General features: G+C 46.3%; 1 protein-coding gene across 1 annotated transcript; it reads left to right on the plus strand.

The window, feature by feature from the left end:
* The first annotated feature begins 3,543 nt into the window (after positions 1 to 3,543).
* On the plus strand, positions 3,544 to 19,277 carry nalf2 (NALCN channel auxiliary factor 2). The gene is made up of 3 exons (XM_067257633.1): positions 3,544 to 4,267; positions 18,461 to 18,628; positions 18,967 to 19,277. Exons 1-3 carry the CDS (start codon positions 3,544 to 3,546, stop codon positions 19,275 to 19,277), a joined length of 1,203 nt encoding a protein of 400 aa, XP_067113734.1.
* The last annotated feature ends 6,072 nt before the right edge of the window (positions 19,278 to 25,349 follow it).

The raw sequence follows: 25,349 nt of genomic DNA on the forward strand, positions 1-25,349 counted from the left end.
TTTTCGCCCTTCATACTGGCTAGCTTTAGCAATTAACACAGCAATCTCTAGTTAGCTCAGGTGTACAAGTTACTTACCGGTCCGTGGGTTAGATCAGAAGAGCTTGGTTGGAGCTAGGAGCAAAACGGAGCACAGACAGCTTCTCCAGGTAAGCGACACGGTACATTCTGCCTGCTAGGATGTAGGGCTGGGCGATATATAAAAAATAATTGATATCGATATTGTCAACATTGTTACGATATTCAATATATATCTCGATATGTTTGCATTTGCATTTAAATAATAAAAAAAAACATGATTTTCTTTTACCCCCATTAGAAAACAACAATAATAATTTAGATAGAACAGATATTGTTACAAAGTACAAAATGTGTAGTGCAAATTTAAGCAGTTGCCATAACATGGTAGCTACTTGTAACTTGACAAAAGGGACCTCACATGGAACAATTCATGCAGAGGTCCTTAGGTGACAGGACAAAAAGAGAGTGCACAAACACTGTCTGTCTGTGTGTGTGTGTGTGTGTGTGTGTGTGTGTGTGTGTGTGTGTGTGTGTGTGTGTGTGTGTGTGTGTGTGTGTGTGTGTGTGTGAACACAGAGGAGCCAGGCGGTGATCTTAAAACACAAGCAACACAAGGACTAGCATTCCTTTTTTTAATATTCGATATTCACAATATTTTGACATTTTACATTGTCATCAAAATGATTGCGATATTATCGCTAATATTCAATATATCGCCCAGCCCTACTAGGATGTGGTCCTTTGTATCTGATAATCCAGCACCGGATACAACTGGTAGCTTGCTACACAGTAGGCCTCCATGCAACCAACCAGTTAGCTAATACTTATTCAGCTTTGTCTTCCATGTATTTGCACTGTTGAGCTAGTATTGTGGTGGGAATGATATTTGATTTAAGCAATAAACCACGAGAGGGGTATCAAATGATGAGTATAAATTCTGTAGAGCAGTCAATGCCATTCAATATCCGAACATTGGAGTGGACCAGACAAGCGGGAGGCGGTATTTCCTACTACAGCACGGATATCCAGTCACATGACCCCAGAGTCTTCAGACAGGGACGTAGGCCTACTGTCCGCCATACAAGAATTCAGAGGCAGATCATTTATTTTGACATCTCAAGTGTGAAGCAGCCTGCGTAGTGGAGTTGTCTCCTGTGAAAAGACTGCTTTCACTACAGATACTTAATAATGCGCTGCTACGGCGCGGTTTCCACCGCTCTGTCCATGGCCCAAAAAAAACGAATGCGGGATTTGTGATGATTAATGACTCTTTCACTAGGCTGCAGAAGAAGGGGGGAAATAATGATGGTTGATGAAATCCAGGTTAACGCCCGAAAGAAATTTAATAAAGCATGGGTAGTGTTTGCAGCTGCACGCCATGCTAAAAAATACTAGGGTCTGAAGTTGGCAGGTTATCAGCGCAGATGGTTCTAATTGAACCTTTGATCTTGGTGCCAAGGTCTGTCTTAAAGAGAAGCCTAACCCCATCTTCCAGCGGACTCTGCTTGAAGGCCCGTCTGATGAAGAGAGAGGTGGGCCACATGTTTATGTGTGTTACATGATTACCCCTACGTCAGAGCCTCCATCACTCGTCAGCACGCTGCGGTTCTCACACGAGCTGTTTTCCAGCTTTAGTGTTTGTGGAGACCTAATAGCCTACTGATTGGCTTAAATCGAGTGTAAGTAAGAATCGTTACTAAAAGTATCACGTGAAAGCGTCAAAAATTGGTCGTGACACCGTTGTAATTTATGCCAGTGTTTTTTGTTATATATTGCCTCAAACAATATAGAGCTAATTAAGACACATTTAAACACGTAGGCTACACAAACTGACACATAATGAATAAATAAAACACTGACATCTTTATTCCAGTAGATGTCACAATACTGCAAAAAGAGGTGGCTGTTGCACTTCAGCAACAAAGTCTCAATTGGTAATCCAGTATGATTACAATTTAGACTCAGTCACGTCTGTACCGACTTCGACATGGACTGATGTTCCACAGAACTGCGTTATGATGATGACTAGATGGTTTTGTAAACCAGAAGAGGCAGACTGCTAAAAACAACCGTGTCTTGATTGCATGGCCATGCGATGTTATATCCATATAGGCTACATTAAAGTTACGTGGCAGATTAAGCGGAATCTCGGCTATTTCTTTACCGCAAACGTAGCTCCGCACCGTATAATGTGACTCGTGACAAAGAAGCAGTGCCTGTCTCAAGATGAGCATCTTCACTCCAATAGGTACTTGATACCTTTGGGACATGAAGCAGACTCAATTATAGACAATGATTGCACGTAATCTTATTTTCTCCATTGATCTGGCCAACGGAGGAGACATTTGCAGACATTGCAGATTAACCATCACAAATGTGAGCGCCTAGGCTACTCATTTTCTGAGAGGATTCCTAGTTTATTTTGGCATGAATAAAAAATAACAGTTTTAATGTACATGTATTCATTTAGTATACGTTTTTATACAAAGCGACGTAAACTTCCCTCCCAGTGACAGTTACTTAGAGCCAGGCGTTAAACTTGATGACCATAAAGCACAGGAGAGTCACACGTCAGAGATAAAATATGATGACGACCATTTTTATCAGGATTATCATTTTAATGTTGAAAATATTAATTAGTCATCAGCATTGTGCATGAGGGTTACCGTGGGCATGGCAAGCACACATTAATTCTTTAAAATACGGAGAGAAAACAGAAACTGAAAACATTTCTGAAACGTTTAAATAGGCTGTATTCACGATGCCTGCGTGCGCCACAGTCGAAAGAAGCGTAGCCTATTTTACGATTCATCTATCATGCCGTATTTTTGCTGACTACATTTTTTAGATTTGTCTCTTACTATCAACATTTCTGTCTAGTAAATATGGCAGATGTGATCCCGAATGCATCCCAATGAGTATGGATGCTAGAGTAAAGGGATGAATGAAAGTTGGGAATGAATGGCGGGGGGGGGGGGGGGGGGGGGGGCGCGAGAGGAGAGATGTGGAACCACCACAGGCGAGAGCTAGAGCGCAGGCGCCCTCCCCCCCTTCAATTAAAACATCTCAAGGTTTTTTGTGCTAAACCGAAGATGGCGACAGACTAAATGAGACTCTATAGAGGAGAGAGAAGATGAGAAGCATATTCCGCTTTTTGCATCAGAAACGGAAGAAAAAATAAGGTCTGTCATTAGGATGGCAGATATAGAGTAAGATTTGAGTTCAGTACGTGCTATGCGTTTCTTGTGTGATGCTGCACTGGTGGTGGAGGTGTCAGAGAGGTTTTGCAACATGTTAAAAATATGGGTGTATGGGGAATATTATGCCGGGCGTTATTTATTTGCAATGGATTATTGTGAAAATTAGACGCCGGGGAGTTGAAGTGGATTGATTTCTTGACACAACTTGGAAAATATGCTTCCCTTCACCATGTTGCAAACGAGATAGGTGACATTGTTTGGGGGATATATTGCAGCGGTGAAAACCCTATCTGAGATCGCTTTTGTCTCCCCCCTAAAATAATATGATCAGGGGTGCTTGGATGTTTCGAAAGGAAGATGACGCCGTGTTAAAAATTTGCTGTGCACCCAAACAAAACGACAAACCCTGTGCGGACTCCGAGAGGGTACAGAAATGGCGAATGTCTTTGGCATCCCTATTATTTTTCACTGTCCTTCTCTCTGATCACCTCTGGTTGTGTGCTGGAGTTAAACTGAGGTCCAAGGATAGGAGCAACCGCAAAATCTGGAGCAACGCGACTGATGGGATCGACCCGGGTCTTAACGAGGAGAAATGTGGTATTTTTCTAAGCAATTTGACCAAATCTGCTCCAAGTCCTCATTGCACTGCTGCTCAAAGCCACACACACCTGGAGACAGCCTGCACCGCACTCTATCGGCAAAAAACCGGCTCGGAGCCTTCATCTCCCACTCCATCAGCGTTGTCCTCGCAGATAATACTTGATTATTTTAGGAATTTTAGCCTCTCTTTTTGTGATTCTTACACTATTTCCGACTTATTGTTGGGGATGTCTCGACCAGACAGTTTGAATTGCAGTCTTCAGAACATGGTTTGGGATTTGTTAAACGGTGGCGGAGATGACGAGGATGTCTGCAGCGTCTGTACCCAGGCGTACATGAGGCTGGACCAACATGCTCAGGAAAAATATGAGGAGTTTGACCTCTTCTTTCTCAAGTATTTATCGGAGGATTATTCCGTCCGATCACGTACAGAGGACTGTAGGGTAAGTCATGCCTCGCGCTTCCCGCCAATCTCATGCTGCGTTCATCTACCAGGTCGACAGGTGTGCCAACAGTTTACTTACAGTCTAGGTATCATTGCTGAATGCCTTGGCTCAATATCCAAGCAACGACTATATAAGAAAAGTGTGCGTGAAAAGTACTAAAACGTTCACGTAAAAAGCTCAACCTTGAAGGATAGCCTCACTGTTTACAGTTAAGGATGTCAGTGACCTCACTGTGCAGCCTGAATAGTCTGACAAATACTTGGTGTTTCCTCCTCTGGCAGCCTCTCTGTACGGGGATGTTTATGACTCATTAGGGACCAGAGGCCCAATCAGAAGCACAGTCTGTCTTCTCTCTGCTTGGTGTCTTTCAGTTCACAACACATTGGGTGCTACCCAGGCTGTGTGACATCCCAGCGCCCTGAGTTTCCATGTAAGGTGTCACATGCAGAGAGGACTGGTTACACTAAGTTGGAGGGAACAGATGGAGGGAGAGTGTGCAATGGGGTTGTGTACAATACAGTTGATCTCAAAAACAGATTTGAGCTACATGCTTAGACCTACCCTTGCCCTTGTCATGATAGGATTGAACGGTGTTGAATTCTAGATGTTTTGTTCTTCAAAATGTTCATTTGTCCTGAGATTTAAAGTCAGTAGTTGCAGCACACCCACTGAAAGTGGCATTCGTGTACCAGAGGCCTACAACTGTCATTATCTCCCATTTCTATAATTCATAATCATGTGCATGGCTGGCATCTATGCTACTCAATCCCTCCCTTATTAGATTAACGTCATCTGATATTCATTTTCGTGTCCACATGCAAAGTGTTGAGGTAGCAATGAATGCACAAGCCCGCCCTATGTGCCTTCAGTTACCTGATTAGATTAGACCTTTGATTCACTAATCAAAGATCAAATGACAGTCTCTGTCCACCCACCATTGGAACAGAACCGGCAAAATCATATTATGCTGACAAAAGATGGCTTTAGCTGGTTTAAGCAGAACATAGCAATCTGGATACCTTGTGGCCGCAATATGCATAAAGGCTCAACAATAGAATACATGTCCTGTAGTTGTCCCTGTTGTGTCACTTACACTACCCTAACCCTAACCCTAACACTGCTGTTGTGAGAGTAATTGGTGGCACACACCTCACCTTGTACAGTAGCAGTGCTTGAGTGTGTTGTAAAATAAGGCCCTGAGGGAAACAGCTAGCTTTCCTCAGGCCACTAATTGGTTCCCAGGTGTTACATAACTTTTCAGAGGTTATGGTGTGTAACTGTGTCTCGCGTGGCCTCTGAACAGGCTTCCAGTTTTTAGGACAGTCCACCCTCTGAAACCATAAACTATAAAAACGACATTGTTGTTTGAGTGTCAACACTCATTCTGTTCCTAGGCAGCTGAGTGTTCCTCCATAAATGATCATCTAACATGGAAATTCCCTTGAAAGCTCTTTTCTCTTTTGACTTTTTCAGAGACAAGAAGTTTAACGTATCCATGGCATGAGATACTTACGTTTTTAGTTATAAATCAAGGTCACCTGTTGTGGCGTACAGTACATCAGTCTCAATCCAAAGCAGTCCCTTTGAGAATGTTTGCCATATCTATATTTCATGAGTTTCTTGTACCAGCTCCTGTCATTGAGACCCATCCTAAATAATTCCCACCCTGTCTGTCTGTAGTGCTGGGCTGCCAAACAGGAGTTTCCGGCTTACCCTCGCTGTAGTCCCTATTGATATCCTGTTTTATGGCAGATTTGATATCTGAGCAGCATGGGATTGTGGAACGCATGTTTTCTGACAGGATGGCAGATTGGCTGGAGGGTTTAAGAAGGCTTCTAGCTTCCTATGATTGTTTTTTTTTTTTCTTTTTACCAATGTCAGTAAGATTGTCCCTGACAGCAGTTTATTTTGCTTGGCACAAGATTGTTCGATCCTGTGTGTGTTTGTATCACACTTTTTTATACCAAAGAATCTGTATTTTGGGCTATAATGCTCATTAGTAAGACGTTGAAAGGCTTTTTAAAGACATGTTTCAGTGCTCAAGCTAATGTATGCGGACAGGTGTTACTTTATGTTGCCATACACGTCCTCATCTTAATCACAGTTTCAGAGAAACGAGATTTAGGAAGTGGGAAGGTTGTTGTTGTGACAAGGTTACTAGTGATGACATCAATTAATCCCTAGCAGGTCTCATCTCATTACGTGTAGATACCCATGATCCTCTGGGACTCTTGCTGGGCACAGTGTTTACAGTACGGAGATAAATTCGAGGTGACAGGCCACATGGGCTACATTTCTCATCTGTTCTCTTGTGTGGGGTGAGGGTGTGTTATTTAGAAAGCAAACCTCTCCAGCTCCTGAACGCCAGCCCCCTTACATGACTGAATGACTGCTCCTTCCAAGGACGAACACACTGAGTGACCTCACAGATGAAGCTTCTTGGGTGACAGCACGAAAAGACACCCTTCCAGGCATAATTGTTTTGACGGTGTCAACATCTTGGCTCAGGCATCTGCAGATATCTTTCTCTGCTTTTCTGGCATGCGTTTGAAGTGCCGAAGCTCGGATCTCCTCTTATTATACTGCCGGAAACTATGGATGAGTGCTGTGGCTGGGACGTCACTTTGAGCCTTGTCACACTTCGAAATAGAATGTAATGTGCTGTGTAGGTCTCTCAATACCGATGTCACCTTGATCTATGCATATTTTCGAGTTCTTGGGAATGTTTAAATATTAACTGGCTGTGATTTAAATGCCTGCAACTCGCGCTCTCGATTTAAAACATTATATGGTCAATTATTGATGATCTTCTGCAGCTGTTAAAACTCATCCCGCAAGTGCACCCTAGCACTGAGAAGTGTGTCCAATCAGAATCAATGTTTAATCACTGGTAATCTTATGTGACTTCACATTTCCTGTAAAAATCTGAGTAGCGGTAGCAGTGTATAATTAAAGAATTTTCAGAATGCACTGAAGCCTTCACGTTTACTGATGGACTCCAATCCCAGGCCTGTAACCTGGTACCTTCTGACAATTTCACGAAACGCGATTTCAAACACATTTCAAGCGATGTTGCATTAGAACAAAAGAAAAGAAAAAGATGTCAGTGCCAAATCGAGGGACCTAAATGCAAGTACACTGGTGCAAGTGGCTATGCGTGCTGTTGTTGAGGTAGTCACATGAGGTGTTGCAGAGGGACACAGAGGTGGGTTGTGGAGCGGAGAGGGTGGTGTCTTGGAGCGGAGATGGTGGTGTCTTGGAGCGGGGAGGGTGGTGTCTTGGAGCGGAGAGGGTGGTGTCTTGGAGCGGAGATGGTGGTGTCTTGGAGCGGGGAGGGTGGTGTCTTGGAGCGGTGAGGGTGGTGTCTTGGAGCGGAGAGGGTGGTGTCTTGGAGCGGAGATGGTGCTGTCTTGGAGTGGGGAAGGTGGTGTTTTGGAGCGGAGAAGGTGGTGTCTTGGAGCAGACATGGCTGCTGGTGTCAGAACAGGAAGTGGCTGACTCAGCCTACTGGAATAGCAATGAGGCAAGCTGGAGGCTCCTGAAGGATTTATGACAGGAAGTGTCACATATCCATACCATCTGCACCTCTTCCAACTATGTGCCTGTCCATCTGCCAAGGGGGGGTTCAGCATTGTCCTTCCCTCGTTGACAAAAATGCTTCTTCAGTTCTCCATATCGATTCTGTAGAAAATGTAAGACCTTTTTTACGGAGGACTGAAAACTTGTTGCTTTTTGGTAATTGTGAAACGGAACCCTCGGACTGTCCGTCTGGTGTGTTTTCTAAATATTCAGAGTTAAACACTGCACTACTTCTCTTTCTTTCGTTGGGGTTTTCGTGAGCTATGATTATCCTGGGCCCAACTGCTCGATAGTGAATATGTTTCTCCTGATGGACAGCCTTGAGGCGTCAGCGTTTATCACCCAGGTGAATAAGATCCCTCACCACAGGAATGCCCTCTGTAGTCCTGAACGGCAGGATTGAAAATAGACAAAGATAAAGGCCCAGCTGGGAGCAGGTTTCCTCTACTGAAAATAAGAGTGAAACAACAGGATGTGCTCTTTGTGTAATCATCTTCGGTGTCCCATTTTTGTGTTGATATCCTTCATGTTATGATTTGTTTTCACTACTTCCTTGTTTTTGTCGTTTTGTGTGATGTACTTTTCCCGTGACAGTATCTCTAATCAGGTGGTCCTGTCAATTGCGTTACGGAATCTTCGAAACTTTTGACTGGATATTTGACTGTTCAAAATCATATGTACTATTGGTACATGGAATATTTGTACACAGTGACATAATAAACTTTGTTCTGTGTGTCATAAATGTTGGATAATGAAAAGATTCTTCTGACTGTGGAATTGGGCCATCGGTTTTATTTTCAGAAGCAAAACCTTGACATGAACCAGTTTCAATAATTAGTTAGGATGGTGTCTTAAATAGTTTTAGGATGAAAAATAAAATGTATTTACTCTTGTGATTTCTTGTTTACTATGACTGGCATTGAATCAGATCACACACAAAGCAACATCAAAACACTTGAACCAAAACTCAAATTGATACTACGTGGCTGTGTATAAATGTGAAACTGTAAATATCACAATCCAGAGAAGTATTTTGTTGTCCTTTATAAATACCATTGTTTGCTAACTAGGGAGAATTTCCTGTAATCAAAACTCAGTTTCTGTATTGTATGCTAATTAGAGGGGGGCTGTGCTGTTGGCTCCACTCAGCAGGAGAGATGGAAGACTCTCTCTGTTCGTCTGTGTTCTTGTTCAGCAGGCTTGGCCTGCGCAAGATTTTAAGGATAATGACTCACTTAGCTAACCATCATCCTCGCTCCAGAGCTGACACATCCATTATGAGCTCTCACAGTCGAACAGCCATCCTGTGTGTCAGACACCTGCCGGAACAAGTGTTTAGCATGGTGATTTGATTAAAGCTTATCTCTGTGTACAGTGTCATGGCAGAGGTTTTCGACAGATCTATTTCACGTGAACTTTCATTTTATGCCTTTTTTGTTTGAACACACAATTACACACAGTCATACCGTTCTAAGCACACAATCACAGCACCTTCCTGTAGCCCAGAGAGACCAGCAGTATCTACCTCATAACAGGCCGGTCCATCTCTGAAAGAGATAGCCACCTGCCATATCGTGTTCACTCCTACTCTCCCCTTCAGTTTTTGAGGCAGACTGGAGAATCCACTCTGTCAAATCTCTGCCACGGCCTACTTTGACAGCGACAGAACAGTACTGTCCATATTACTTCTGTTAGTTCATCATAACAAACTTATTACAGAGTGGTTCATAACCACTTGTAGGATGCAGGAGATTTGGCTGTTAGTCCTCGGAAGGCTCGAGACTGAGACAAAGTGTTGCTTTTGTTTAATATGGTTTATTTTTCTGTTTGTGTTTATCAAAACATTTAGGGAGTCAAATACTAGATACCTATTAGAGGAATTTATTATGAGGCCTGCTAATTATACTAATTAGTAAGTAGACCTAGTAATTATGTCAATATATGGGGATTAATCTCTGCTGTTATTTACATAAGCCATATGGTCAATTGTATGCTTAATGGTTAGGCCTATTTCCTAAACCAATCAAAATATGTGTGTTCAGGCAAAACCAATGATCTGGACTGACTTTTTGACCCCATAAGGTTAAGTAACCCTTGGTTGAGATATACATTTGTCCTTGGTGTAACTCTGTATGACTCCAAACTTTGAATTTTTGGATCAATAGGGTTAGGGTTAGCAATATCTAAGGGTTAACAACCTGTTCTGATTAAAAGTCACGTTTCTAACCTCGTAATAGACCTGGCCTATTCCTTTCCCAGACATACGCATCGCAGTCGTGTGCATATAGCCAATTACAGCGATCTGAAACTTGACTTATGCCAATGAGATGGAGTTATTGAACAAATAAACCAGTTGACGCTACCTGTTTGATGCTAACATACTCTTAAATCAAAACTAAAGTTTAGACTTAGAGGTATAATGTGCTAGGCTAGGTTAGTGGTTCACCAGGTAGAGCGAGTACCTTATGAACTAAGGCTCCAACACTGACCTGGGTTCGGTTCTGATGCAGGGCCTTTTTTACTTGTCTTCTTCCTTTTCCCATGCATTTCCTGTCTCTCTGTTCTGTCTGTACAATAAAGCTGTATGAAGGACAGAATTAGAGGTCTGTGCAACGACTTGCAAACACAGATTAGCATGCAGCAATGTGTCAATGCAGGCAATGTGCATGAGATCCTCATCTTTAAATACAGCTGTATCGACAGTGGCACATTTAGCAGTTCAATATCAGACAATTAATGGATTAAACTGCTAAACGATTTCTTGCTTAAAAGCATTCTAATGACAGTGATTGGGGGGTTACTCAAAACCACATTGAGAACATTGATCTCACATTTTCTCATCACCATTTGGTTGTGTTGCTTAACTGCTGAAATCACTTAGCAACAGCCGTTGCCAGACACAAACCGTTTCCCCTGGCTGGATGTGTTTGAGTGGTAAAAGCTTTTGAGTATATTGTTATGCAAATTAATTCCATCCATCCGTGGTCAAACCGTCGAGCTTCTCCGATGTGCTTGGCGCGCAGCAGGGATGTCAGTGGGCAGGGATGTCAGTGGGCAGGGATGTCGGTGGGCAGGGATGTCGGTGGGCAGGGATGTCGGTGGGCAGGGATGTCGGTGGGCAGGGATGTCAGTGGGCAGGGATGTCGGTGGGCAGGGATGTCAGTGGGCAGGGATGTCGGTGGGCAGGGATGTCGGTGGGCAGGGATGTCGGTGGGCAGGGATGTCGATGGGCAGGGATGTCAGTGGGCAGGGATGTCGGTGGGCAGGGATGTCGGTGGGCAGGGATGTCAGTGGGCAGGGATGTCGGTGGGCAGGGATGTCGGTGGGCAGGGATGTCGGTGGGCAGGGATGTCGGTGGGCAGGGATGTCGGTGGGCAGGGATGTCGGTGGGCAGGGATGTCGGTGGGCAGGGATGTCGGTGGGCAGGGATGTCGGTGGGCAGGGATGTCGGTGGGCAGGGATGTCGGTGGGCAGGGATGTCGGTGGGCAGGGATGTCGGTGGGCAGGGATGTCGGTGGGCAGGGATGTCGGTGGGCAGGGATGTCAGTGGGCAGGGATGTCGGTGGGCAGGGATGTCGGTGGGCAGGGATGTCGGTGGGCAGGGATGTCGGTGGGCAGGGATGTCGGTGGGCAGGGATGTCGGTGGGAAGGCCCTGCAAGAAGGCCTGGAGGTTTGTCATCGCATTCTGGGAGGGGGACTTGGAAACCCCCTGTTTGCATGGCCGATTTCCTCTGTCTTTATTTAGCTGCCCTGGCGCCTGACTGTGTCCGTAGCAGAATAGGTTCAGGAGCTCCTAGAACCTCCCTGGGGCTCCCATACAGGGGAGCCTGCAGTTACCATAGATACCGGAGTCTGTGCCTAGCAACCTCTCTCTGTATGGCAATGAGAATAATAATCACAATTAGAAAGGATTTGTTTCAATTTAGAACAGGCTGTAAAGGGGTTTCCCCCTAATTTGCTTCTTTGGCTAATTTAGATATTTCAAGCCCTTACACAGATGATATCTTGTGAAGTGTGCTAGCTAGAATTTAAAAGTCAAATTTTATGTTAATGTACTGTCAAATTATCACGTTAACAGAAATACGCAATTCGGATTGTCACATTGAGCTGTTCTAGTAGAGGATTTCCTTGATGATGGTTTTTCATGTAGGGTTTAGTGCTTAGTAAGGCTTTTCTGTCACCCTACCTCATCTGAATATGTTTCTATCAGTTCAGCTCTTCCAGAGAGGAAGCCAAATCCTCTCTCTCCAGCAGCTATGGACACTTTAGTTTTAATAGAAATCCCAGATCAGTAGTTTTGCAACACCTGCTCCAGTCATATATCTGTCAGTCAACAGTACTGGTGTGACTTTGTGTTGTGTGAGAAGTACATATATAAAATACCTGACACGATGCTCAAACTCATTTATACAATATATAGATAGATATAAATGTGTAACACAAATATTATAGACAACCAATTATTTATAGGTAAGGAAATGTTCAAATCAACCAATGTAAAAAAACAAACACTACATTTTACAGTTCTAGTGTCGAGATCTTAATCTGATTGAGCTGATTATCATGCCTGTTATCAGAATTGAAGGCTGTTTTCTGCAACCCACTCCATGTTAACGATAGGAAGGGCTAGCACTAATGCTAACCCTCTTAGCATCGACTGAAGTCTCCTAATGAGTCACCAATGGTGAGCAGACAAAGAAATGTTGAAGACAGGGCAAAACTAGGCCATCTTTTAGAGCTTGCTGTTGCTTTAAATCTCATATATCTCTCTGGTCTCGCAGTTTACTGGAAACCCCTCAATCTGTAAGTGATATCACACTTTTAATCAACTTAATTAGAACTTATGTACAGGGTTGTTAGCACATATAACTTTTGTAGTTGGTCATTAAACTGTGTATTCTCTTTGGGTTCGGTTTGATCAAATACTATCCTCTTCCCTTGGTCCTGAGTTTGTATCTAATAATTATTAGTTTTTTTTTTTTTTTTCCTTATTTACAAATATTATATATATATATATAATACAAATATTAACAGGCATTAAACTCGAAGACTGCATAAATAAGTGATATTATTTTAAGATATGTTCTGAATTTAGCGATGTCATACCAGACTGACTCCAGTGGTCCTTTCAGGAGTACTGCAGAAGAGAGCCACTGTAGTGTGAGGTGACTCCCAGTCCAGTTACATGCAGGTGACTCATGGGAATCCTATCAGCTGAGCACACAGGCTGTGATAAGCAGCCTGGGCAGGGAGAGGGACAGGCTCGCTGGTTACACCGTTACTCTTTCATGAGCTTGGACTCTCTTTCTTCTTCTTTATCTGAACCATGTGGCAACATATTGTATCGTGTGTGTATGTATATATATATGGGAGTCAAGTGGCTGAGCGGTGAGGGAGTCGGGCTAGTAATCAGAAGGTTGCCAGTTGGATTCCTGGCCGTGCCAAATGACATTGTGTCCTTGGGCAAGGCACTTCACCCTACTTGCCTCGGGGGGAATGTCCCTGTACTTACTGTAAGTCGCTCTGGATAAGAGCGTCTGCTAAATGACTAAATGTAAATGTAAATATATATATATACATCATATTCTATTGATTTAGATGAAGAAACTGTAGATTCATTAACTCTTACATTCTTAATATTCTCCATACGTCCTACAACGATGTCATGAAAACGATATTGGTGTCAGCGGTTTCATCTGTGGTCTCGTTTGAAGGAGCCCATACTGGGGGTTCTGCTGGAACTATTGATTTGTAGTTGTGTGGTTCAGATGAGTAACTTCCCCTTAGCAACAAGCTATTGATTAGCCATTGATACTCATGTACCTGAGACAAGTGTTATTTTATTTAAATATCTCGACCATCTAACAAGAAAGGAAGGTAAAATACTAGTGTTCTGAGTGGCGGAATAATAAGCTTGAAAATGTCTGTGTATGCACTCGAACTGTAAGCATGGGAAATTCAAGATGTGTTTTGGCAACACAGTGCAAACCTTTTCACGTTGTTACCCAGCTCTCATCGTCATGATCACCAGTTTTTGTTCTGGAGTCTATAATGTTAGCTACCTAGAGGCCTTCATACTAATGTGCAGTTTGAGAAATGAAGGATGTTTTTCACAGTTTTATAGGGTCACTGGATGGAACCTGCAAACAACTCATTTATGTGTTGTTTGCAGCACCAGGGCCTCCTTAGACAGTGCTCTGTACAGCAGCACCAGGGCCTCCTTAGACAGTGCTCTGTACAGCAGCACCAGGGCCTCCTTAGACAGTGCTCTGTACAGCAGCACCAGGGCCTCCTTAGACAGTGCTCTGTACAGCAGCACCAGGGCCTCCTTAGACAGTGCTCTGTACAGCAGCACCAGGGCCTCCTTAGACAGTGCTCTGTACAGCAACACCAGGGCCTCCTTAGACAGTGCTCTGTACAGCAGCACCAGGGCCTCCTTAGACAGTGCTCTGTACAGCAGCACCAGGGAGTGTCAGTGAGGAGGTGTTACATTTACATTTAGTCATTTAGCAGACGCTCTTATCCAGAGCGACTTAAAGTAAGTACAGGGACATTCTCCCGAGGCAAGTAGGGTGAAGTGCCTTGCCCAAGGACACAACGTCATTTTGCAGGGCCGGGAATCGAACTGGCAACCTTCAGATTACTAGCCCGCTTCCCTCACCGCTCAGCCACCTGACTCCCGTGTTGATTGTAACTCAGAACTCGCTCCCTCAAAACACCCCACTCCATCCATCCTCGCATGACTCACTCAGATTTACGGCTGCTGAAGGAGCCCAGCGTAAATGTTGTGAGTGATCAGCGACGGGCAGGTATTAGTGACTGCAGAGCTCCATTATGTGGTGGCTGCCTGCGGGTGGAAGGTGAGTAGAACGGACCAGCCTCTACTCTGTCTCTTGTTGTTTTCCGCCAAGCCACTGAAGCGTGTGCCGCTGAGGTCTGCGTTCTCCTCACCCAGGGCGCTCTGCTGCCTGTCGGAGCAGAGCTGGGACCCGCGGCCAGATCGCTGGGCTGTGTGGAACAGCAGCCAGGGTAGCAGGGCTGTGTGTGGAACAGCAGCCAGGGTAGCAGGGCTGTGTGTGGAACAGCAGCCAGGGTAGCAGGGCTGTGTGTGGAACAGCAGCCAGGGTAGCAGGGCAGTGTGTGGAACAGCAGCCAGGGTAGCAGGGCAGTGTGTGGAACAGCAGCCAGGGTAGCAGGGCTGTGTGTGGAACAGCAGCCAGGGTAGCAGGGCTGTGTGTGGAACAGCAGCCAGGGTAGCTGGGCTGTGTGTGGAACAGCAGGCAGGGTAGCTGGGTTGTGTGTGGAACAGCAGCCAGGGTAGCTGGGCTGTGTGTGGAACAGCAGCCAGGGTAGCAGGGCTGTGTGTGGAACAACAACCATGCTATCAAGTCAGTCTGCTGTCAAGGCCAGCAGGAGAATTAAAACTGCTGTGCTGAGACAAAGCTGGGTTGCATAGTACCCATCCAGTAACGCTTTACAAAAGCACATCCATGCCAGCGTTAGCATGCCTGACACAGCCCTGCTACACAGACTAGTCAACCCCGGGGGCGTATGCCGCATCATGAATGGGTAACCTCAGATGTGTTCAGCAGCTCCGCAAGACAGCTCTGCAGCTTGTTGCTTCATGTTTTATGAAAGGTTATGTGAAGCTAAGGCATGGCTAGGTGATAGAGAAGCCTTGTTTTTGTGTCACATGAGGTTTTCCCTGTTCTGGTTTGTTTAGACGGTTACCAGACATGACTTGTTGGCGACTTGGAAGGCGTTCTGCTGTGGTTCATTTAGGCGTAACACTGAGGACCTCTGCTGGTGAGGAGAGAGCTCCGAGAGGCAGGGAGATGGAGGGAGGGGAGGGAGGTGGGGAGGAGATATCGGGAGGGGAGCGGGGGGTGTATAGATGGGAGGGAGGGGTGTCGAGGGGGGAGGAGAGGTGGGGGGGGGGGGTTGCATTGAGAATTTTTTTAGACCCAGCACCAAAGCCAAACACAGGGGAATCCAATCCAAACAGCAGTTTTCAGGACCTCCCATAGCCATAGAGAGGAAGCTGCTGCCAGGGTTTCTGTCTGAAGATTGAAGCTCCACTTTTTACTGAGTGACTGGAGATGCTGAGGGCGAAATATTTTACATCCGCTCGTAAACTGCAGACAGAGCTATGAGGTCATGAGATGCACTGTGGGGGGCTTGTCAGAGCGAGTCAGTTCTCTGGTCTCCAGCATCCAGGATATGATAGCCAGAGTCTTTATAAGGCGTCTTAGGTGAATGACACACCCCTCCTTACTGCACAATACACACTCAGAGTTGAATGTATATGAGCGGACATGCTGTACGTTTGGTTGTGGTTTGGGGTTAGGAAAGAAGAGTTAGCCACACTACACTGTGCATGACTGACCATGTCACAGTTTGTGTAGTCGATCATTATGTTGCGTAATTCCCCGCTAGCACACCCAGCACATTTGCAATCTGAGAACGGTCGTAGTTTGGACCGCATGAAAGGCAGAGAGCGACACTGACGCAACCACACTGAAAGAAAGGAACAAGGAATCTTTGAACTTAATCCGAGATTAAAAGGAGCTGTGACCCAGAACACACTCTGCTGCAGTGAGGATCCTGAAGTGTCCTTCATCACCTGCTCTGCTCTACCTCGTGAACAGGCCTGGGAGATCTCTGGAGCTCTTTACATCCCATGCTTAGACATGTTAAGGTTTCTCCTGTGCTACTATGGTAACAATATCCTCAACCGTACAAGAAGCATTTGAAATCCTGATAAACTGATGTCAACAAACCTCTAAACTATAATAGTATTAGTATTACATCGTATTACATGTAACAATATAGATCAATATTAACTCATTTGTATTTGATTATTTTATCTACATGTCAGGTATTTCAAGCTTAAAGTGCCGACTGAACAACGGTAGTTAAATTTTAATACATCACATTTGGTGCATCACATTAAAAAGTCTTTAGCTAAGTAGTATTTATGATTTATAGGATGCATTATTGGAGGCCGCTTTCTAAAGACACGAGATCACTGCTGGCGGTCTTTGTTATTCTGGGAGCCCAGTGTTTCATCTCCATCTGTGTGCAACATACTGCAGGTTCATGTGTATGGAAATCTCTCTCTCTCCCTCTAGCTCTCTCCTTCTCTCCCTCTCTCTCTCTCTCTAGCTCTCTCCTTCTCTCCCTCTCTCTCTCTGTCCTTCTCCCTCTCTCTCTCTCTCTCTCTCTCTCTCTCTCTCTCTCTCTCTCTCTCTCTCTCTCTCTCTCTCTCTCCCTCTAGCTCTCTCCTTCTCTCCCTCTCTCTCTCTGTCCTTCTCCCTCTCTCTCTCTCTCTCTCTCTCTCTCCCTCTAGCTCTCTCCTTCTCTACCTCTCTCTCTCCCTCTAGCTCTCTCCCTCTCTCTCTGTCCTTCTCTCTCTCTTTCTCTCTCTCTCCCTCTAGCTCTCTCCTTCTCTCCCTCTCTCTCTGTCCTTCTCTCCCTCTCTCTCTCTCTCTCTCTCTCTCTCTCTCTCTCTCTCTCTCTCTCTCTCCCTCTCTAGCTCTCTCTCTCTCTAGCTCTCTCTCTCTTTAGCTCTCCCAGATCAATTTGATGCACTATTTCTCTCTACTTGATCGCTCTTTCTAGTTCTCTTTTCTAGTTCTCCCCTTAACACAGTCTCTAAGCCTGTCTTCCTCTGTGTCTGTTCTCTCTCAAGCTCTCTCTCTCTCTCTCCCTCCCTCTCTTCCCCTCTGTCTTTCCCTCTCTCCCCCTCTCTCTCTCTCTCCCTCCCTCTCTTCCCCTCTGTCTTTCCCTCTCTCCCCCTCTCTCTTTCTCTCCCTCCCTCTCTTCCCCTCTGTCTTTCCCTCTCTCCCCCTCTCTCTTTCTCTCCCTCCCTCTCTTCCCCTCTGTCTTTCCCTCTCTCCCCCTCTTTTTGTCTCTCCCTCCCTCTCTTCCCCTCTGTCTTTCCCTCTCTCCCCCTCTTTTTGTCTCTCCCTCCCTCTCTTCCCCTCTGTCTTTCCCTCTCTCCCCCTCTCTCTTTCTCTCCCTCCCTCTCTTCCCCTCTGTCTTTCCCTCTCTCCCCCTCTTTTTGTCTCTCCCTCCCTCTCTTCCCCTCTGTCTTTCCCTCTCTCCCCCTCTCTCTCTCTCTCCCTCCCTCTCTCTAGAGCTCTATTGCTCTCTCCTTTCTCTAACTCTCGTTTTTGCACTCTTGTTTCGCTCTCAGATGATCCACAGATATGTCGTCCTCACAGACAGAGGGTATCTTGTCTGTTGGCCCAATGCCGTTTGCTGTATAGACATGCTACAGCGTTTACTTTTTAAATAGCTCTTTCAGTAGGATTCACATGAAGTGTTCTGTAACTAGCCTTGAGACAGAAGCACCTCTCTTTCTGTGTGTGAAGCGGAACAGTGCAAACTGCTGCACAGGAATAGCATCAAGGTTGTTTTACAGTCTTGGCGTCAGAGCCAGTGAGCCACACCTGTTTTACTCACACATCCCAACATAGTTTATCGACAGATATGAAACTACACAAGGACACACTTCCTCAGAAAACACTCCAGACCCACGTTCAGTCAGGATGCTGTCGCCCTGTGCCTTAATCTGAACCCTGACGGATGTCTCTCCTGTGTTGCAGTCAGTCTACAAAGCCTGGTTATGCTCAGAATACTTCAACGCGACCCAGAGCCAGTGTCACCACAGGATTCCCTGCAAGCAATACTGTCTGGAGGTGCAGACTAAGTGTCCGTTTGTGTTACCAGACAACGATGACCTGGTCTACGGTGGGCTCTCCAGCTTCATCTGTACAGGTAGGAGCCGACTCACCTGCTGGAAGAGTCATCAGACGGGACGAAAGCGCCGCTGAAAACCCTCCCTCTCTCTCTCTCTCTCTCTCTCTCTCTCTCTCTCTCTCTCTTTCTCTGTCTCTCTGTGTCTCTCTCTCTCTGTCTCTCTCTATTTCTCTCTCTCTTCCTCTCCCTCACCCATATCTCACACCCCTCTTTCAAGCACTCACTTTCTCTCTCACTCTCCCTCCCCTTTGTCTCTCACCCCTCTCTTCCTCTTTCAATCACTTTCTCTCTCTCCTCTCTCACTCTCTCCCTCTCTCAATCACTAAATGCCTCTCCTCCTCCCCCGTCCCCTGCAGGGCTACTTGAACAGCACCTCTCCGCTGCAGAGCCGGAGTGCTGTGACGTGCGGTGGGCCGGCTGTGCCTCAGCGGGCGAGGCCTGCGCCCTCAGCCAGTTCCCCGGCTCGTTGCCGGGGCAGCAGCGCAGCTCCCCGCCGGTGTCGTCCGGGCCGCGGCTGTGCGGCGGCGGCAGCAGCCGGATGCGTCTGTGCGTGCTGGTCCTCTTCCTGCTGCACACCGTGGTGTCGTTCTCCAGCGTGCAGAGTGGAGGGGCCCTGGGTCTGGAGGCCATGCTGCCTCTGGAGGAGAGCTCTGCCCGGGAGGAGTGATGACCTCTTACTGCCTCCCTCCTGCCCTGCCTCCTCCCTGCCTCCCTCCTGCCCCTCTCCTCTTACTGCCTCCCTCCTGCCCTGCCTCCTCCCTGCCTCCCTCCCTCCACCTGAAGCCTCCTGCTTCCCTTCTTCCATCTCTCCTTCCTCACTCCTTCCCATCTTCCCCTCCACCTGCCTTAGCCTCCCTGCCTCCATCTCCCTCCCCTGCCCCCTCCCTGCCTCCTTCTGCCTCCAGTCTACAAGACAGGAGAAGCTCTTGCCTGATGAACACGGCTTTTAGAACCTTCAGTCTAGAACCTCCAGTCTAGTCTACAGAGACAGTAGGGAGGAGGAGGAGGAGGGGTGGGAGGAGAGAGAGAGGAGGTAATGATGAGGAGGAGGAGGAGGGGAGAGAGAAAGAGGGTAGGAGGAGGGTAGGAGAGGTGTTTCTGCTCCTGTGCTTTTCTCCACACGGTGGCAGGACGGGAGGAGGACACGTCCCTTCACCATGCAGGAGGGAGGCTCTCCTGGGCCCGGGGCCAGGAGGGAGGCCCCTGGGCCCGGGGCCAGGAGGGAGGCTCTCCTGTGCCCGGGGCCAGGAGGGAGGCTCTCCTGTGCCCGGGGCCAGGAGGGAGGCCCCTGTGCCCGGGGCCAGGAGGGAGGCTCTCCTGTGCCCGGGGCCAGGAGGGAGGCTCTCCTGTGCCCGGGGCCAGGAGGGAGGCCCCTGGGCCCGGGGCCAGGAGGGAGGCTCTCCTGTGCCCGGGGCCAGGAGGGAGGCCCCTGGGCCCGGGGCCAGGAGGGAGGCTCTCCTGTGCCCGGGGCCAGGAGGGAGGCCCCTGTGCCCGGGGCCAGGAGGGAGGCCCCTGGGCCCGGGGCCAGGAGGGAGGCCCCTGGGCCCGGGGCCAGGAGGGAGGCCCCTGGGCCCGGGGCCAGGAGGGAGGCCCCTGGGCCCGGGGCTGAGAGCTCTCCAACACGGCTGGACAGCTGAGATTTTCCCCCAGAAACAAGCGTGTTGATTCTGGTACGGGATCGGGTACAAATGGTCTTTTTTTACTATTACATCCTCACATCAACAGACTGTGTGATCGCAACCATAAGTCTGTACTGTAAAGGAGGAGGACTGTATAATGTAGAGGTATAGTGCTGGATGTGAGAGAGAGGCTTTTCTGAATGTGTGTGTGTGTGTGCACGTGTGTGTTATGAGAGTGAGTTCCAGGTTAATAAATGAATAGAGCAATCAACGTCATCAATCAATTAGCCAAAGCAGGACAGATATTTGATTTCTGGAGCAAGATCAGATAAAATATGTCTGATAACAGATCTTTCAAAGCTGTGTAATTGGGCGATAATTATGTCTCCCGAATCTAGGCTGTCATAGAAAATGTAACTTCTCAATTTGCAAAGAATAACCATGTTTATGAATACTTTTGCGGTGTAGTTACAGGGTTTTCCCAGTGACTATTAGATATATTATAACGGTTATAATAATATGGTCATAATCATTTTAATCACCATCATCTCCACCACCTCTATTACCGGAGGAATAGATTAATGCAAAGATAAAATTGCAGATTATAATTGGGGCGAAATGATGTGAGAATGTCAGAGGTACTGTGCAGGGGGGCACCGTGTGTTTATGCAAAGTTGATATGAATGAGCTGAGCCCCTCCTGTGTGTATAATCGTTTCAAGAAGGCACATGATTGTACCTTGCAAGCCTCACCCTAGACCCTGTCTGCATCAGAACTGCACCAATCATCTCTTACTCATAAAACAGATCATTTACCACTAATTACATTTCACTGAGTCTCCGGCGAGGCTGGCTGGAGGGGGGGGGGGTTGTTTACCAGTAAACGGTTAAAAAAAATATGTTTCCAAGATACGAATGCGTCACATGACGTGACTGAAACAAAGGGCACCATGGAGACATATTTGGTTTTCCATTCTCTTGAGTTTCTCTTTGCATGTTCAGGAATGTAAGCGAGCATTGGGAAGATGCTCTAAATGTCAGAGTTTACAACAACATTTCCACCTTAATTTATTCATGAAGTCCATCTGTGGACAAAACGTGGAATTGGTATTTGCAACACAGTTAAACAGAGTATGATTACATAAATCGTTCTCATGTGTGTCTGATTGCTAGGTTTGAAATCCTCTGACCTGTTCTGGTGTTCTTTGCATACTTTGTTTTTCTTTGGAGTTATTCTGTACATCAGTCACAAAGCCTTGTCCTCTTATAGAGTGGAGCTTTTTCATGAAAAGCATTGATATCTAAAACATTTTTTAGACCCTTTGATCCCACCCCCACCCCCAAAAGAAAATAAGATCCCAAACCAGCACAGCTGTGTGAAAGTAAACGTCGTATTTCTACCATCAACTCTCAACATCAGGATCCGACAGAGAGCCGCTGCCTTGTGTCAGGCGGTGCGATGTGTGATTACTGTTCATGATCTCCCCGCTCCTCAGAAGACCACTTGTACCCTCCCCATCCCAATGCCACTGGCTCATCCTACAGTAGAATGTAAAGGAATACGTACCTCTGTTTGACAAGGCTCAGAGGATGTGTGTTCATTTCCTCCCCGGCCTATGCTCTGCGAGGACACTACTTCTTATGCCATTTTATACACTGTGCTTTAATGTTTAGACCTTTTTGCACTAGTTCTAATAACATTATTTTTTTTCTGAGATTGTTTTGAAACTGTGCTATATTCTGTTCTGAATCAAAAAATATGATCCCATATCTGTGTTTCTGGTTAACCTGTATGTAATCTGTTTTTATGTTTCTGTTGTATTTTGGGCGGACCAGTGACTGCCCACTGTTCCAGCCCAATAAAGTAATACAATCGTTCATCAAAGCTGTCCTGTCTAAAGATTTTATTTTTATTGATTTATTCAGAAACAAATGAGAAGAAATTTCCGTAAACAGGTGGGGGCCCAAAACAACAAGTACCTTTCAACAGTGAACACCAGCAAAACAGACAGAGACACAGACACATTTTCAACTGTTCTTCCAGAAATTAATAGGTGCTACTCTCTCACACCAGTAGATGGCGCCATTGTTAAGTAAGTAGTGGAAAATGATGTGAACAATCTCAACTCAATTGGATCCAGGAAAAGTGATGATTTCTTTATAAAAATGTCTGTTGCCAAGAGAGTTGATCACTTATTGCATGCATTTGAAGATGACTGATGTCATTAACAACTAGACATTTTTATGGTATTCGTTTGTCCTGGGAGATTGACTGCAGCATTAAGATGCCAGACTGTCTCATAAACGGCACTGTATTTGTAATGACGGGAAAATGATTTCCTTCTGTCTTGGTCTGCGCCCTGTCTGCTGAAGTAGTCTCAGACGTTATTGAATGGTATATTTCAATTCTTCCAACAGTTAAATTGATTCAGTAATAATACCGTCCCATTTTTCTTCAAATAGCACAGTGTTTCCCTGTTCTCCAATATGAGCTTTGTTGACATCTGTCAGATGTTGAGAGATGTAATGGATCACAGCTAGTTTGAACATCAGAAAAAGGCAGCTCCCCAGTGCTTGTTTATATCTCGTTCTGAACTACGGGTCGTATATAAAACCTCTCTGAGAGACTAATCCATTCCCAATGCTGGAAAGTGATAAAACGCATATTTATATTAAGCTCATTTTTATTGCTTTTGGAATGCTGTTTCTACAGAGTATTCTCCTAAATGCATACTTTAAGGAGCAGGCATGGGCTGTGAATGATACAGTATAGGAACGATCTACATCTGTGGTACAGCTTCGTGTGTTGAGGATGGAGAAGGACCCCGTGATGCAGGTTTTAAGAGTACACGTACTCCAACCTCCCCGTCATCTCAAATCAACAAACTCTTCACCACGGTATCGTTACAGGTCATGCTTTTACCAGATGGGATTTCACCCTGTGTGAATTTGTAAGAGGGAGCGAAAAGAAATCTCATCTTTGCTCTTTTCTGAAAGTGCAGAGTGTCGGGTGCTGTGCAGCCTCCTGTGGTTCCAGATGAATTAGCAACAGATCTAGACTCAGAAAACCAGATGGAGTCACTTAATCCCTTTTGTACTGCAACAATGACAAAACAGAAACCAGGAGAACCCACCGAGTTTCTGGCTTTTCAAGCTGGCCTGACTGGCCGGTCTGTGACCTGCAAGCACACCCCTCACCTCCTGCCTCACCTCCACACCCCTCACCTCCTGCCTCACCTCCACACCCCTCACCTCCTGCCTCACCTCCACACCCCTCACCTCCTGCCTCACTTCCACACCCCTCACCTCCACACCCCTCACCTCCTGCCTCACCTCCACACCCCTCACCTCCTGCCTCACCTCCACACCTCCCTCACCTCCTGCCTCACCCCCACACCCTCATCTCCTGCCTCACCTCCACACACCCCTCACCTCCTGCCTCACCTCCACACCCCTCACCTCCTGCCTCACCTCCACACCCCTCACCTCCTGCCTCACCTCCACACCCCTCACCTCCTGCCTCACCTCCACACCCCTCACCTCCTACCTCACCTCCCCACACCCCTCACCTCCTGCCTCACCTCCACACCCTTCACCTCCTGGCTCACCTCCACACCTCCCTCACCTCCTGCCTCACCCCCACACCCTCACTTCCTGCCTCACCTCCACACACCCCTCACCTCCTGCCTCACCTCCACACCCCTCACCTCCTGCCTGGATATCAAACATAAGTTCAGTAATGATCTAACTCGACAGGATTATTAACATTGGAGCGCAGGTCACAGCCATGCTTTGTGTCTGGCCTCGACAAGAAACAAGCTGTGCTGTATCAAGTGCGCAGTTATGAGTGTGTCTGGTGAAAATGTGGGCCCCAGTTATAGCAAGTCTGTGATTGTTAGCGCTAATGAATTTAACTGCAAATTCATTAGATGTTGGACTACATGGAGCCACCATCTCCATCACCACACATACCTTATTATTTTCATGGGCATGAGGAAATTATTACTCTCCTATTTAAATCATATTTTACCAATTTTATGACCAAACACATTCCACGATATGTAAGCGTCTCTGGCTGGTGTTGTGTGACGGACGTCCCAGCATCAGTGAGTCAGGCAGCACAGACTCTCTCTCCCCTCCTGCCCAAACACTGGATGTATCCTGCTGTTTCAGAGAACACTAACACTTTGAGGGTTTTCTGTGGTGTGGCGGGTCTCAGCTCGGAGACGAGTCAGGAGTGCAACCAGTTCAGCATCTCCTCCAGTAAAAGACGCTGTTTTGTTCTTGAGAAGGCTGCATACAGTATGTGGCATTAGTGAGAGATGTAAAGACACAAAGATGGAGAGGGAGTGTGTGTACAGTATGTTTTCTGTTCTGTGCAGTCATAGCGGAACAGCTGTGAACTTGAGAGAGATTACTTAAAAGGACGAGGTTGGTAAATTAAGCTACATCGTGACATGATTATACACATCTGATCACTGGTCTTAACACAAGTATGTTATCAAGTCAAAGTAGAGGGGTAAAGGATTTTTACCAACATAATTTTTCTTTTCGTAAAAGATTCATTCTTATCAGAATCATTTTCAGGTGTTATCAGTTTTCTGCAGCTCTATGACTCCAGACTCCCCCCCCCCCCCCCCCCCCCCTTCATTTCCAATTCGTACTTCTTTCTTTAGTAATACATTTCTCTTTTTATGTCCTATCCTTGCTGTATGTGAACACCTGCTAAGTTGGAGCACAGACCCCCTGATTGACAAGCTCCCACCACAAAGCAGGGAAGTAGAAATACTCAGGAAGTTATACCATATCTCCATTTCCAACTGAGAAATGAAGTCCCATAACTTTTACCTGTGTTGACAGGATGGGATTCACTTGAGGGCCATCAGTCATGGTGAAAGAATGGCGATATGCGTTGGCAGATACAGGACTGGAGCGTGTGTGTTTATTATTCAGTTGACATATGAATTCCACAGGGCTTGCCTTTTTAGTGACAGACTTAGGGGATGAAAATATATGACCCTACATATGTTAGTATTACGCTATAATGCCTTTTATTATAACACTTTAAAGATGTTAGTTCCCCCTGCTCACCAGAGCCACTCATGTTGCTTCAGCTGTTGA

This window comes from Osmerus mordax, chromosome 19 (genome assembly GCF_038355195.1).
Source record: "Osmerus mordax isolate fOsmMor3 chromosome 19, fOsmMor3.pri, whole genome shotgun sequence".
In the NCBI taxonomy this organism is placed as follows: Eukaryota; Metazoa; Chordata; class Actinopteri; order Osmeriformes; family Osmeridae; genus Osmerus; species Osmerus mordax.